The sequence below is a fragment of the Antechinus flavipes genome, chromosome 3, assembly GCF_016432865.1.
Source record: "Antechinus flavipes isolate AdamAnt ecotype Samford, QLD, Australia chromosome 3, AdamAnt_v2, whole genome shotgun sequence".
Classification (NCBI taxonomy): Eukaryota; Metazoa; Chordata; class Mammalia; order Dasyuromorphia; family Dasyuridae; genus Antechinus; species Antechinus flavipes.
Window position 1 is genome coordinate 54062788 of NC_067400.1, and position 14736 is coordinate 54077523.

The 14736-nt window shown below is 38.6% G+C and overlaps 2 protein-coding genes across 11 annotated transcripts in view; both read left to right on the top strand.

The window, feature by feature from the left end:
* SPHKAP (SPHK1 interactor, AKAP domain containing) overlaps positions 1-5960 on the top strand; it is a 154231-nt gene extending 148271 nt beyond the window's left edge. For all 4 annotated transcript variants that reach the window (XM_051983383.1, XM_051983385.1, XM_051983382.1 and 1 more), the window contains one exon: positions 3737-5960. In XM_051983383.1, the coding sequence (XP_051839343.1) occupies positions 3737-3880 (144 nt within the window). In that variant the 3' untranslated portion in view covers positions 3881-5960. The remainder of the gene's footprint in view (positions 1-3736) is intronic.
* Positions 5961-9643: 3683 nt separating this feature from the next.
* On the top strand, positions 9644-14318 carry MBLAC1 (metallo-beta-lactamase domain containing 1). 7 transcript variants are annotated; one of them, XM_051983418.1, is made up of 2 exons: positions 9644-10889; positions 10938-14318. In XM_051983418.1, the coding sequence occupies exon 1, from the start codon at positions 9840-9842 to the stop codon at positions 10590-10592; it is 753 nt and encodes a 250-aa protein (XP_051839378.1). In that variant the 5' UTR covers positions 9644-9839; the 3' UTR covers positions 10593-10889; positions 10938-14318. The 7 variants fall into 7 exon arrangements, with proteins under 7 accessions (XP_051839378.1, XP_051839379.1, XP_051839380.1 ...); XM_051983419.1 differs by having other exon boundaries at positions 10985-14318; XM_051983420.1 differs by having other exon boundaries at positions 11033-14318.
* Positions 14319-14736: the final 418 nt, after the last annotated feature.

A 14736-nucleotide genomic window follows, 5' to 3' on the forward strand; every position in this document is an offset into this window, starting at 1 on the left:
TGCCTAAGGTAATACAGGTAGAAAGTGTCTTAGCTAGGATTGTGACTCAAACTCATCATTCTTTCCATTGCACAATGAACTACATATAGTAGCTCAAAAAATTATCAGCTATTGCTTGTGTTGCAAGTGTTATAATAACTAAGTCGATCAAAATGCCCAAATAAGAGAGTTCTTGGCATCCTTCATCATTCAGCAGTGCATTTTAGGACCTCATTAATTCTGATTGTTTTTTAATTATGTGAGTTATTAAATGGCCATTGTCAGGTACCAAGGGAGGGAAAAGAGAATATTATCACTTGCTACCACAGATGTGTTACAGAAGGGCAACGGCTCCTCATTAGTTCCTCATCAGCTCTGATAAGGTGGCAGAAATTTCTCAGCCAAAGTCAGAAAGGTCATTTTCATGTAACTAATTCCCTTTGGGTATTCTTCTCACTGTCTTTTTTCATCTTGGCTTTTAACTCCCTGTCAAACTGTCTTTTCCAATCTAAGCATTCTTCTACTTGGCAAGAAAAACAGAAGTAAAATAATAGTTGAGTAGAGAATAGAGTCCCTGGTTTAGAGCTAGAAAAGATCTCAGGGACCATCTAGTCCAAAGGGGTTAAATGACTTGCCTTAGATTATCTGGGTAGTAATTTTTAGAAGTTGGATCTGAACTCAGGTCCCAAGGGTGATACATATAAGTGATGGATCAAGGTCCTCTTACTACAAATACAATTCACTCTTTCTACCACTGTCTATTACCATCATGGCATCCAGAATGAGTATTACCTAATTCTTTCTGCTCCAAATTGCTTTAAAATTAAAAAGAAAAAACCCTCTCCTTTATTGTTGGGTTTTTTATCATGTTTTATTAGCCTTGAATACTCTTTTAATAGGAAATTGTTATTTTTTCTATTAATTCTCTAGTGTCTTCTCTTGCTTCCGTCTTTTATATCTTCCATCTAACCATTTAAGATTGTCCATGAGTTCCCCTTTAAATCTTCCTTAATCATTAGACAAAGCCCCTTTTTCTTTCTCTTTACAAATTGTTTCTTTTTGCATCTTCAGCTTCTAGGCTGACTTTCCTCACAGGGCAAAGAATCCTATCTCTCTAGTACTGGATAGGAAATAGAAAAAGGTCAGTGGAACAGAGGATGCAAAATGCAACTGATTATGACTATTTTGAAGATAAAGTAAATCAAATTAACAAATGGTGAATACTGGATTTTAATTAATAAGAAAAGATTCACTTCAATCAACATTTTACCAAACATGATTTATTTGAGATGTTTATGGGAAGATTATTTTGTATGCACTTCTGAAAAAAAGATATACTTCCCTACTCTTTCCATGTATATTATCTGAAAATCACAAACATAATTTAGATTATATTCAGTCATGTTTTCAAGTGGTAACACACTAAAAGAGTAGCTATCAGTTTTGGATTCTGCAAACAGTGCATCCTATTGATAAAAAAACTTCAAAAAGAATAGAGCTTGTCCTATATACAATACCATACTTCAATTGCAAGTATAAATTACATGCCAGTAAAATATTTATTAAGGGTTAGAATTGGCCATGCAAATAGCATGGTTATTTGACAAAATATTTGCTCTTAAGTATTCAGATGCTGCTACATATGCAGATACCTGATTAGTTATTGATTGTGATACCAGAGGGCAGGAAAAACCATGATTTTCATTTTTTTGATAGAGAAAAGATAAGGGGAGGTGCCTGCCAAGCAAATTATTAGAAATGCCAGAGCATAGCAATGGGCAGATGTCATGAAAGATTTGAAGACAAGAGCACAATAGAGCAACAAGATCATTGTCTATAAGAATGAGCACAACGTGTTCTTGACCTTCACATCCCGACTCTTCACAATCACTTATGTTATCTTCATCTTTACAAAAGAAATCAGGAAACCTTTCTGTTTATCAAATTGCAGGTGTTTCAAGGTTAGAGCTGTGCAAGATTAACCACTATAGTCTACTAAGCTCATTATTTTTAGTTGTGTGCTGGCACAGTCTTGAAATCTGCCATGTCAGGAAATCAGCTTGGATTCAGGGACCTTGGGAGGAAATCAAAGGCCAACTTTTCATTCCAAAAGCCTCTGTAATATAGCAGAATAAGAGCAACATATTTCAAGTTCACAAAGTATTTAAAAGTTTACAAAAGGCATTCCACATAACCCCAACACAAGCAAAGACTTTCTTTTAAATATTTAGATTTTATAAAATTCGATAAAAATAGTATTTCAAACCATTTAGTCACCAAAAGTACATAGTTATCAAAAAGTTGCACCATTTATTTGGCATCTCAGTCATGCTCAACTTTCTATACTTCATCTATATTGGTATCTCCATTTTCTGCAATGTTTTTCCAATCCATACTGGTGTCTGCCCTACTTTTTTTTCTCTTCAAATAAACTCTCTCACTTCCTTGGGTTTAGGTGCTGGCTTTGGAGTTGTTACAGGTGAAGCAGATAACTGCTGATTTCCTCTGTGTTTCATTCTTAACCTTAGTCTTAGGTCACTTTTACTCTTAGATATGTTTTTTACATATGAATTTGTGATATATTATCATCCCCATGTTACAGATGAGGAAACTGAACAAAGCTGAGAAATGTAAATAATTTACCCATATTTACTCAACAAATGGCAAGACAAAGACTTTAATACAAGCTTTCTGACCCCAGATTCAATGTTCTATTACACTAAGTAACTTCATCAGTCAAAATTCATCAGTCAGTTTGGAGAAATGAAATCTAATAGCAAATGGTGCAATGACATTTCCATGGTTCTAGGCTACCAGTACAATCCCGTTTTCATAGCAAGCCATCAGAAGGCAACACAACACAAGTTGGGGAAAGTTCTCCAGCACTGATGTTTTTCCCTTTCTAAACTCTTCCTCTACACCTCCCATTGCTTACAAGTAATGATCCATAGGAAGGAGTTGATTTCTTTGAGATACTAAATGGGTGACATAGATAGATAAATAAATTAATGAATAGATAAATGAATATTTAAATAGATGAATGAATAAATAAATGGATGAATAAACAGATAGATATAATGTTAAATAACAGATATTTATGCTTTTATTAAGGGACGTGCTTAAGGCATAGCTAAAACTACAGACAGGGGACTAGACTATTATGAGGGAAAAAAAGCTTTTGTTTTTATAAACACATATGTGTCAAAAAGCTTTTTATAAACACATATGTGTCATAAGTCAGTGAATTAACCTTCATTTAATTTCCCCCTTCCCTAAGGAGAAAAAAGAGACAAATATATGATATATATACACACACACACATACATACATATACACAAATACTCATTCTATAATCCCACTGGCCTACTAAGACATGTCACATGTCACCAAGGCAGATTGGGACAACGTATTCTCTTTAGGTTGCATTAAATTCCAGAATATTCTTTCCCTCCCTCCCTCCTTGTGTCTCTTTCTCTCTGCTCCCCCCATCTGTCTGTCTTTGCAACAGCAAAAGTGAATTATAGAGACATTTAGAAACCAAATCAAATAAAGAATTTAGGTAATTTCCACAACTTTCTCTTTGTAATTATAGCTATCTGGAACAATCTTTTGAATTTGATGTTTACGTATGAAAAAGAGAAATAACTCAAAAAATAGAGAAGACCAAACTGATAGCTATATCTGTTCTCATGGAATGCTTTCATAGATTGAAGAAGATCCAATAAGTAGTTGAACCTAATGTTCTACTTCTTTGCAGTTCCTGGATGTTGTGCAGCTAGTTCATCAGAAAGCCTGGAAAGTGGGTGACATATTTCATGCAGTGGTCCAATATTGCAAGCTGCATGAGGAGAGAAAGGAGCTGAAACCAAGCCTCTTTGATTGGCTCCTGGAGTTGGGATAAAGCAGCTGTCCCTATAAAGTCTTTTCATCTTTTATTCTAGCTAAGTTACAGTGGTTTGTGCAATGCTATAAGTTTTTCCATAATATTAGCAGAATTGTTTAAAAAATATGTTCCTAAAGTTTGTTACACACAGATATACTCAAAAGAATAAAGAAATAAAATTTAAAAGTTTTTATTCATCATTAGAACCTGTGGGCGAGTTTTGATATATTGTGCTTTAGAACATACTGTATCAAAAGGGAATCTCTTCTATATATAGATGCATATATAGATGCATATATCTATATGTAAGCTTGTGAATAGGCTTGAACCAAATGAAGATTGCTGTGGCTACATATTTTTATAATAAAATATCATGTGGAATATATTTACATGAGTCAACTGAAAATTAATATTGGTCAAAAAAATTCTGTAAACAATGTTATCAATTTCATGTAACCTTTAGATGGTAGTTATTCAAAAAATAACCAAATCACAGGAATGAATGCTTAAGAAATGATGGCAAAAATCCTAGGTTCCAATTAGCCTCAAAAGGCAGCTAGATGCCATAGTGGGTAGAGCATTAGGCCTAGAATCAGGAAGATTCATCTTCCTGAATTCAAATCTGGGCAAATCACTTCAGACTGTTCGCCTCAGTTTCTTCACCTGGAAAATGAAATGACAGAATCTTTGCCAAGAAAGCCCCAAATGGAGTTACACAAAGTCAAATATGCCTGAAACAAATGAATAACAAAATTAGGCCCAAAATATTCTCTTTCAGATTTATCTCAGTAGACCTGACCCAAAATATTTCCAATGCTTACACCGAAATACTTCTGTTTCTTTAGTGTAATCTACTAACGATTGCTGCCCTTCCTCTAAAGCATTATAATTACAAAATCATAATTTCTCTAATTATAAAAATACTAATCTTTCAGGGTAAAATATTGACTCCTCTAAATAACTTGACATTCTAATTGAATAATCTGAAAATGTTTTAAGGAACTCACCTCAGAGCTTCATTTTATTTTGACCTCTGAACTTAGTGACTCATTTTGAAATGAATGATTTGGGAAACTATGCTATATCATATTGCTTCCAAAATATTTATGTGACTGGAGTAACATCATATGCTAACAATGACATGACCAAATTATAGCACACACTCATTCATTCATCTGACTTTGCCAAAAAAAAAGACTAGCAATGAATTTGGGATTAAAAAAAAAATTCTTGTCATCTTTAGAAAGTTTAGAAAACAGATTTGCTATCATGGAAAGCAACAGTGATGATCTTCCCACAGTAGTGTTATTATACAACAAGACAGCTGTCTCTGCTCCATCAATATAAAGCAAAATATTCCTTATATTTTATGTTCATGCTCAAAGTTTCTCAAAAAAATTCTTAAAATATTCTCCTTTATACTAAATATGTTTTGCAGAGTCTGAAATTTCTGAATTTGCTGATATTGAAATTTAAAATAAAGGATGAAAAAAGAGGCCTATAATCAAAATTATCACCACAAGATCTATTTCTATCCAATCCCATTTTGAAATGGCCAAAAAAGATTCCCTGTCTGCCATTCTTTCTCCAAAGCATCTTCTCCTTGGCTAAACAAGCATTGAAGGCCCATCCAATGGTCCCCAATGATTTTTCAGGGGTCTTCAAACTTTTTAAATAGGGGGCCAGTTCACTGTCCCTCAGACTGTTGGAGGGCCGGACTATAGTAAAAACAAAAACTTTGTTTTGTGGGCCTTTAAATAAAGAAACTTCATAGCCCTGGGTGAGGGGGCCCATGAGCCATAGTTTGAGGACCCCTGATTTAGATCATGGAATTCACATTATGTCCAAAGTTCAACTCAAAATTAAACCAAACATATTTTGTCCAAATCAAAAGTATTTTGTCATGTGAAACACAAACAGTTGTTTTTATTTTTCAGACTAACTCTTGATAATTGTATGTAGCCTTTATTGTGATAGAATAAATGTTTACTTATCTTACAAAGCACAAATTACATGACTGGACTGTAAAAGTGTGATGCTGTTAAATATGTTGTACTTAATGTTGCAAATTAATCAGAAATAAATTTAAGTTACAGAATTTGGCATCTTTGATGGGTATTTTTCTCCCACAAAATAACACATATGTGGTGTGGGGAGGGGAGAACACTAGCTAGAAGACTCAAGAGTTAATTATAGGTTTGACTCCTCTCATCCCCCACACCTATATTTCTTTATCACTTACTATAAATTCTTGGGCAAATGACTATTTTTCTGGGGTTCAGTTTGCTCATGGACCAAATGAGTGCTAAGGATCCTATTTCTAAAAATTCATGGGTTGATGAATAGCTCATACTGAAAAGCTTTATCATCTTTCCCTATTGCTCTAGGGAAAACACTTTGTTGATAATGCATAAATATTTCTGTACTAACATTCTTCAGTAGGACCTTTAGATTTGATCCATTGTTAAGAGCATTCAGATGGGCTTTTTGTTTCATGTTTTGTTGGTTACTGAAGGGCACTTAATTGTCCTTCAGTGCCTTCTGATGTTCTCCTACACCCATCTTTTGGGCTTTCTTCTCTCCTGGACATTTCTGAGAGTTCAGGGTATTTGGGAAAGAGGAAAAAAAAACGAAAGAAATGGAGTCAGATCAAATTCCAATGCTGCTCCTGGGTGGTTGTCAGCCAGGATTTTGTGGGCTGGAATTCTGGATACCCAGGATCTTTCCTAGATCTGACAAGACAAGCCCTCTGTGACTTTGGGAGATTTATTGCATCTCCCCTGAAAAGGATCGTCAAGTAAACAATAATCCCTTCTTTCTTGGTTATATTTTGGTTATATTTAAAAGGAATAGTTCATTAAAATTTGATTAAGTAGAGAAGAAAGGATATATGGCCCAACATTTTCCCATTGACAGTCAACAGAGCCTTTCTGATTAACTCAAACTATTCCTCTCTACTGATTCTAGAAACTAATGTAAATTTTGTTTATCTCCCAGTCATGGTACCCATGGCATACAGTAAGTGCGTAATAAATATTTGCAATTTTTTTTCCAATCAACTATAACAATACTACTCAGATTACAATAACCCAAAATCTAACATCTTGTGGTGATCTTCCCTAAGGACAGCAAAGCATTTCTTTAACACACATTAAAAATCAATCAATTAACAGACACTTATTAAGTCATTATGTTGGAGGGGGAAGGGATACCTAGGTGACACCATAATGTGCAGAACATTGGACCTGAACTCAGAAAGATCAAAGTTCAAATCCAAACTCGGATACTTACTGTGACCCTGGGCAAGACACTTTACCCTATTTGTCTCAGTTTTCTCATTTATAAAAAAGAGCTAGTGATTGGCAAATCACTCCAATATATGTACAATACAAATCTGAAACTGAGCAACATCATATGAAGATACAAAACCAAGAATAAAGCCTTCTTCAGGACGCTTCCAATTTATCTGTTGAATAAATGGTACACATTCCCCGACTTTCAATATTCTCTCTACTGGTCACACTATTGTTACCAGTGAACAAATCTTTTTACATTTTTATGCAACATTTTCCACCATCTGGTCTAAGCACAGTCCTGGAAAGAGTTTTCAGGACTCACTCTTTCCCAGGCAACTCTCAGAATCTCTCAACAAGAAGCCAGTCAATTTTGTAGCATACTAAATCCTACTTCTATAAAACAGATTTTACTTTTCTTGGGGTAAGAAGCATTTGCAAGCTCATAGACATTGGGGAAAATCCTACCCTGACACAAACATGTAAATCTAACAAAATGACTTCTTCAGATGAATACTATTAGTGCCAAACTCTCTAAAAGTGAACTTCCACCTAGTCTGGGCTTCATCTTAGAGAATATCATTAATGTCATAAAACTCTGATTTCTGTCAGTCAACAAGCTTTTATTGGGCAGGTATGTGCTAAGCACTTAAAATGTAATACCTGTGCTAAGCACTTAAAATGTAATGTCAAAGAAACTGAGGCAAGATAGAACTTAGAGAGTGTTTAATATTTTTTTTGAAAGGGAGAGATTTACTGGGGCCCAATGGATCCATGGTTTGGTCCCAGGGCTGAATGAGACTATTGTCTCCAAGAATCTAGCAAACAATGCGAATTCTCCACAACATTCCTGTGTGTTTGTACACACACATATACATATATATATATAGCCCAGATACAGGGGTAGACCAAGGCAGGGGCAGAATCAGGGCGCTGGGAATGGGAACAGGACTATGGATCTGGCTCTGACAGGATGGGGGGAGACATGGGGGACATCTGATAAATTACAGAATGGGGAGAGGTACCCAACATTCTGATGATGCCTAAGATAGGTCTTTCTCCTTATCTAGATCATCATGATTAGGAGGGAGGGGTGATATTGCAGGATTGACCAGAACAATTAGGTCACAATTCAGGGAAACCAAGGTAGGACAATTTAGGGAAACTGAGTCAGGATAATAAGAGAACTGTGGCACAACAAAAATAGTCAAAGACACATTCCTTGACCTAGACGAGCTCATACAGTGTACAGTGTAACTATGATGTAATAGGACTGTGTCCCCCTGATCTTTGGGGGGATGGATCTGGGTTGGAAAAACCCTGAATCTCAACCCCTCCCCACTTTTGGGAGCATCCGCACCATCCAATTTGATTCCCAGGGGAAACTCCCATAATAGTCTTTTGATATATTTGGAGATCTTGGCCTGGGGCATAAATACCTCCCATTATTGACCTCGAAATTAGTCCCTCAGTTCCTCTGGAGATCGCTCCCTAGCCGAGGGCCTCGGAAACCTAAATATAATCAAGGCTCTGTCTCCCAACCTTTGCTAATTTCTAATCTGGAACTAGCCCCCTGAGAGAGAGCTGTTCAATGAAAATAAACCCACTTCTGCCAAAAACCTGGCTTGGAGAATGGGACTGTGAATTCTTTCGCAAAACCTGCGACACCGGCCTGGGGACCCCCATTGCTGTTAGGGTATCCTCACCCCTCAACAATAGACACAGTATAACTTTATTCTAACTCCATTAGAAGGTAAGCTCCTCCTTAGGAATTTTTATTTTTACTTTGTTCTCCCAAAACCATTAGTGTCGATTTAGTGTGGGAAGGAACATTTAGAGGTCGTGGAATTCATCGTTCCCCTTCCCCCTTTTATGGACAAGGATAATAAAGTACAGAGATTAAGTCATCTAGCTAGGGGTCTGCACTGGCAATGAACTCCGATCTATCTAAAACACAGGCTCGGTACATATAAGGAATGTTGATAGTTTCTATGGGTCTTAATAACCCCAAAGATTTAAAGAAAGACATATTCATAAATAGCGCAAGACCTGACATATAGTGGGTGCTTAATGAACGTTTGCTGAATGAGGTTACAAACCCACTTCTCTCGTGGCCCTGCTGAGTGGGCTTCCGTGACAAGAGCTTCAAGTGGTGTATCAGCCCCAAGGCAAGAGCAGAGCCTGTGGTACGGACGCTGGTTCCACAGAGAAAAGGGGAGGGATGGAGGTGGAAAATGCTGTGACATTAGAAAAGAGGGTGTTAAGGAGAGAAAGAGACTTTGGGGGAAAACCCTAAAGATAAGCACGGACAACATGAGCGGAACGAAGGGTAAGAGGGCAAAGCCGCTCGCACAGGATGGAAACCGCTCAGGACCCTTTTCAATCTAAGCCTTTTCCGTTCCCGTTTTTACCTTCGGAAGGACTTCCGCCCCTATGTCACCGGCCCGTCTGCGCCTGCGCCTGTTTTTTTGGGGGGGCGGGGGGGAGGGGCTATGTGTGGTTTTTCTTTTCGGGGACAGCCGGAAATGATGTTCCACTACCGATTCCGTACGGCTGGCAGAACCGGAAGTAGTCAGCATGGACGGCGCCATTTTGGCACTTCACTCCGTAGATACAGGTCCTGAGGGAGGTCAAAACTCTCTGATGCTTTTCAAGCGTGCACGCCTTTCAGCCGGCTCCTAGTCATGAACTCACAGGTGCGGACCGAACCCCTGCTTGGGAACTTTCCACTGTCGATCCCGGGGGACCCTTACTCTGTAGTAGTGCTACTGCAGGGCTACTCGGAGCCGCAGGGAACCGAGGGCGCGCAAAGAGCGGACGGCTCCGTGACACTGTTACTGCCCACTACCTGGAAGTCGCAGGGAGCACGTGGGGAAGCGCCCGCTGGCCCGGACACACAAACCGCCCTGGAGCAGGCGGGCTCGGGCCCGGTGCTAGTGGACACGGGGGGGCCCTGGGCCAGAGACGCCCTGCTGGCTGCGTTGGCTGCGCACGGCGTGGCCCCGGATGCTGTGACTCTCGTGGTGGGCACCCACGGCCACTCGGACCACGTGGGCAGCCTGGGCTTGTTCCCGCGTGCCGCGCTCCTTGTATCCCACGACTTCTGCCTCCCAGGGGGCCTCTACCTGCCCCACGGGCTGAGCGAGACATGCCCTTTGCGCCTCGGCCCGGGCCTCGAGATCTGGGCCACGCCGGGACATGCGGGCCTCAGTGACGTCAGCGTGGTGGTGGCGGGTACCTCCGTGGGCACGGTCGTGGTGGCTGGAGATGTGTTCGAGCGGGAGCACGATGGCGACACCTGGCGGCAGCTCAGCGAGGACCCCGCGGCGCAGGAGCGCAGCCGGCAGCGAGTGCTGGCGGCCGCCGACGTAATAGTGCCGGGTCATGGGGGACCTTTCAGGGTCTTCAGAGAGCCCGGAGACCACTCAGTGTCCTAACCTGGGAGCGGGGTGTTGCAAGCACAGGCTCAGGGCCTGACCCTGACCAGCTCTGAGACTAACCCTGCCTGGTCCAAGAAGCGCCGCTAGGAGCCGTGCTGGGACTCTCGCATCCTCTGTGCTGCCGACTCCTCTCTGGCTAATACCTGCTTTAGAGGAGAAAAATCTAACCAAGCACTTTCACCTGTGTCTCTGAGTCTCATTTTCCTCCCTTTGGAAATGAGATCAGGAATCCTTATCTAAGCTGCCACCATACCCACGAGAATCAGATGAAATAAAAAAAAAAAATCGGATGAGGTATTTACCCACGAGGATCAGATGAAATAAAAAAAAAAATCGGATGAGATATTTACCCACGAGGATCAGATGAAATAAAAAAAAAATCGGATGAGATATTTACCCACGAGGATCAGATGAAATAAAAAAAAAAATCGGATGAGATATTTACCCACGAGGATCAGATGAAAAAAAAAAAAAATCGGATGAGATATTTACCCACGAGGATCAGATGAAATTAAAAAAAAAAAAAAATTATCGGATGAGATATTTACCCACGAGGATCAGATGAAATAAAAAAAAAATCGGATGAGATATTTACCCACGAGGATCAGATGAAATTAAAAAAAAAAAAATCGGATGAGATATTTACCCACGAGGATCAGAGGAAATAAAAAAATCAGATGAGATAAAAGATGGAAATAAAAATACGATGCAAATGTGACATTCATAAATGACTGGGAAAATCCCAACTTTTTTTTTTTTTTTTTTTTTTTTTTTTGCATCTACCCAGATTCAAGATGCATATGTCATCCTCAATATCTGGCTACTAACTTTTTCAAATAAATATGTATTCCTTTTTTTTGTTGTTTAATATTAAATGCCTCCCTGTATTTCTTACCAAACCTCTTAAAAAGAGCCCCTTGTGGAACAAAGATTTTTTTATGAAAATTTTTTTTTAAATTGACTATATAGATATCAGTGGAGTTCTCCCCTCTCCCCACCCCCAGCCCCCCAAAAAAAAACCTCTTTGGGGAGAAGTGTCATATTTCTTTTCTGAAATCGAATTTCTGCTTTGTAATTGTGCCTCTTAATTGTTTTTTTTTATTTGTATTGTTGTATATATTCTCAGTTCTCTACATCACTGCATCCATTCATGTAAATTTTTCAATGCTTCTCTGTATTGTGTTTTTTTACAATCTAAAAGTAATATTCCATTATAAAAGTTTACCATAATTAACTTATCCTTTCCCCACTTGATATCTATTTAAATACTTTATTTACAATTCGTTGCTTCCCTACTTTGGTACATGACATTCTTAGATCATATTCTTATGAGTGGAATCCCTCAATATTATGAATATTTTAGCCACTTTCCTTCCAGGTACTATTGTTGCCCACTCTCCTAGGCTTCAACTTCAATTGTCTTTCTAAAAAAAAAAAAAAAAAAAAAAAAAAGCTCAAACATCTCAGATCTAAATTCCTTGTATTTTTCTGTAAAGAGGTTCATCTGAGGAAATAGCAGTTCCTGGATCCTAAATATTTTACCTGCTATTATTATATTAGCTCCTGTTTAATCATAAATCCAATCTGAATAATATCCCAGCATCTGCCCCAAGAGCAAAATAAATATGAGAGCAAGGATAAACTAGTTCTAAAAATATATTAATGAGAGCTCAACTTTTTAACAAATGGAATGTCTGGATTCCAAGTTCAACAGTTCTGGTCCTTAATGTGCTTAATGGAGGCAAACAAAAGAAACAGACTTGCCTTAGTGCAAACATCTGGATGGATGTCAACTATTGCTGGCTTAGTAATCCAAGATAGGGCAGCAGACAAATGCAATATGGAGCTAAAAAGTGGACCAATTGCTGCCATACATTTACTTATAATCAGTGTGAGCCATCTTAATCACCACCACAAATGGGAAAAGAGTATGCGCTAACCTCACCATAACTTCACAATTTCCTTCCAAGCAGAATGTGAAAAGGTGTTAAGAGAAGAGATGATGAAATAGGGATCCAGGCCAAGTACCTCCAATTAAGCCATGCAAGTATGGACCAGGCCAACCACTGACATCCTTGGCACCTCAGTGCCATCACTGAGAATGCCTAGGAGATTACATGCTGACAGATGATCTTTAGGAATAGGAAGTAAAAAGGAAAAACAAAGTCAGCACATGCAAACAGCCCAGAACATTCTCGTTCTACTTTTTCCTTAATCTGTTTTCTCCAGCCCAGAGTATTCTCTCTGTTCTTTCCAAATATCAGCCTTTCAAATTCAGTTCATGATAGTTTTTGTTTTTATCTTTGTATCTCCAATGCCTAACACATCTCTGGCACAGAGTAGGGCACAGCTATTAATCTTGCTGGTTTTTTATATTATTTTGAGAGAAAACTGTCAGTCACAAACCTGAGGGCCCCTTATTCCAACAGATGTTACTGCTAACGAATAAGAAAAGTCACTTCCCTTTATGTCTTTCCTTTATGAAAATAAAATGTCATAGACCCGTTTGAAATAGTCACATCCACATTTGCCCAGTTTTCTACTCCTGGCAGTTCTTGGTGAGGTCTTTCACGCTCCAGCTCCCTAACTTTTCACAAATTTTCACTGAAATGAACTGAATCTCTTTTACTTTCACTGATCTTTTCTTTGGGCTCTTTTACTTTCACTGATCTTTTCTTTGGGCTCTTTTACTTTCACTGATCTTTCCTTTGGGAATATTTCCCATTAACTATTCTAAAGCTTGCCTCTCTCTCCCCTCCCCTACTCCAACCCTGTCCCTGCCTAGTGAGTGTATTTGATTTTATTGTGTTATTTCTTTTCTCCCCATTTGTTTCAGACCATGACAAAAATGGGATACCTAGTGGCAAGGACTGGTTGTGGAGAGAACAGTTCCAAAGATTTGACACTGTGCAGTTGAGCCAAGAGAGAAAAATACTTTGGTCTTTGTCCTATGGGAAGAGGAAAGGGAGAAAACAGCATTTATTAAGCACCTGCTGTGTACCACACCCAGTGCTAAACAAAAGTTATCATCTCTTTGGTCTCTTCAACATCCCTGTGAGTCAGGTGTTATAAGGATTGAGAGGGAAATTGCTGTGCTCAGGGTTTAGCACTGGCTAGCAAGGACTACGAATTGAGGTGCAGAAATGGTGGCTGATGCAAAGTGAGAGTTCAGCCCTTCCATAATTATGTGCCTTCCCTGACATAATTATGTCAGCACCTCAGGCTCAGCCCACTCATCTTCCGGCTTCTTTCTTACAACTCTGAACTCCACTTAGACTCAAAGATCTGAATGAATTATGCAAGGAAATCACTAGTCCAGGAGGGAGAGACTTGTTAAGCAATTTTCAGGTTTCCTTTTCTAAAAACCTAGAAAAAAACCTTTTGTATACCTCATTAATCGTAGTGTCCTTCCATCTCATGTCCAAGTTAAAGACTGAGGGGTTTCAACCTTTCATGCTCCTTGAAAAGAAGACCAATATTATTATTTCTGAGATAGAATCTCTCTAAGTAATCCCAGTTGAACTTTTATATTAAATGAATAGAATTCATCTTCCCAGCACATGAGTGACATTTGTGAAGGTTACTTTGTGATGCACTGTCAAATATCTTGGCCATTTCTAAGGACCCTGGCCACATGTGAGGGAGAGAAAAAATCAGCCCTCCACATTGTGACCTTTATGAAACCAATGGAAATTCCTAATTAAAACATGGTCTTTTTCTTCATTTCTCATCTCTGCCTGTCTTTTAAAAAAGAAAAAAATATAGAGAAACTTGTAATTTAGTGAAAGGAGAATCAGATGGTAAACAAGAAGCCCAGGTTCTATTTTTTTTTAAATTGTGTAACCTCATAAGATTTGCTTAACCTCAGAACTTCAGTTGATACACCTATATAGTGACATGTTTGAACAGATGTCCTCTAAGATCTCTACTAGATTGCAACTATATTTTGTGTCTGGTGTCTGTAGATGTGACAAAGATTTTGTCAAAACAAAGCAGTGATATAAAATTTTTAAATGTCTGGATCCAGAAGTCCATTAAAACTCTATATGCACCGACCCCAGAAAGGTTAGATTAAGACTTGGCCCCTCATTTAAAGCAACATCAAACTTAATTTTTCCCAATGGTCTCTTTGTATCTGGTT

Bases quoted from the DNA above. Each gene is read 5' to 3' on its own strand.
- MBLAC1 (XM_051983418.1), top strand. From the start codon at position 9,840: ATGAACTCACAGGTGCGGACCGAACCCCTGCTTGGGAACTTTCCACTG.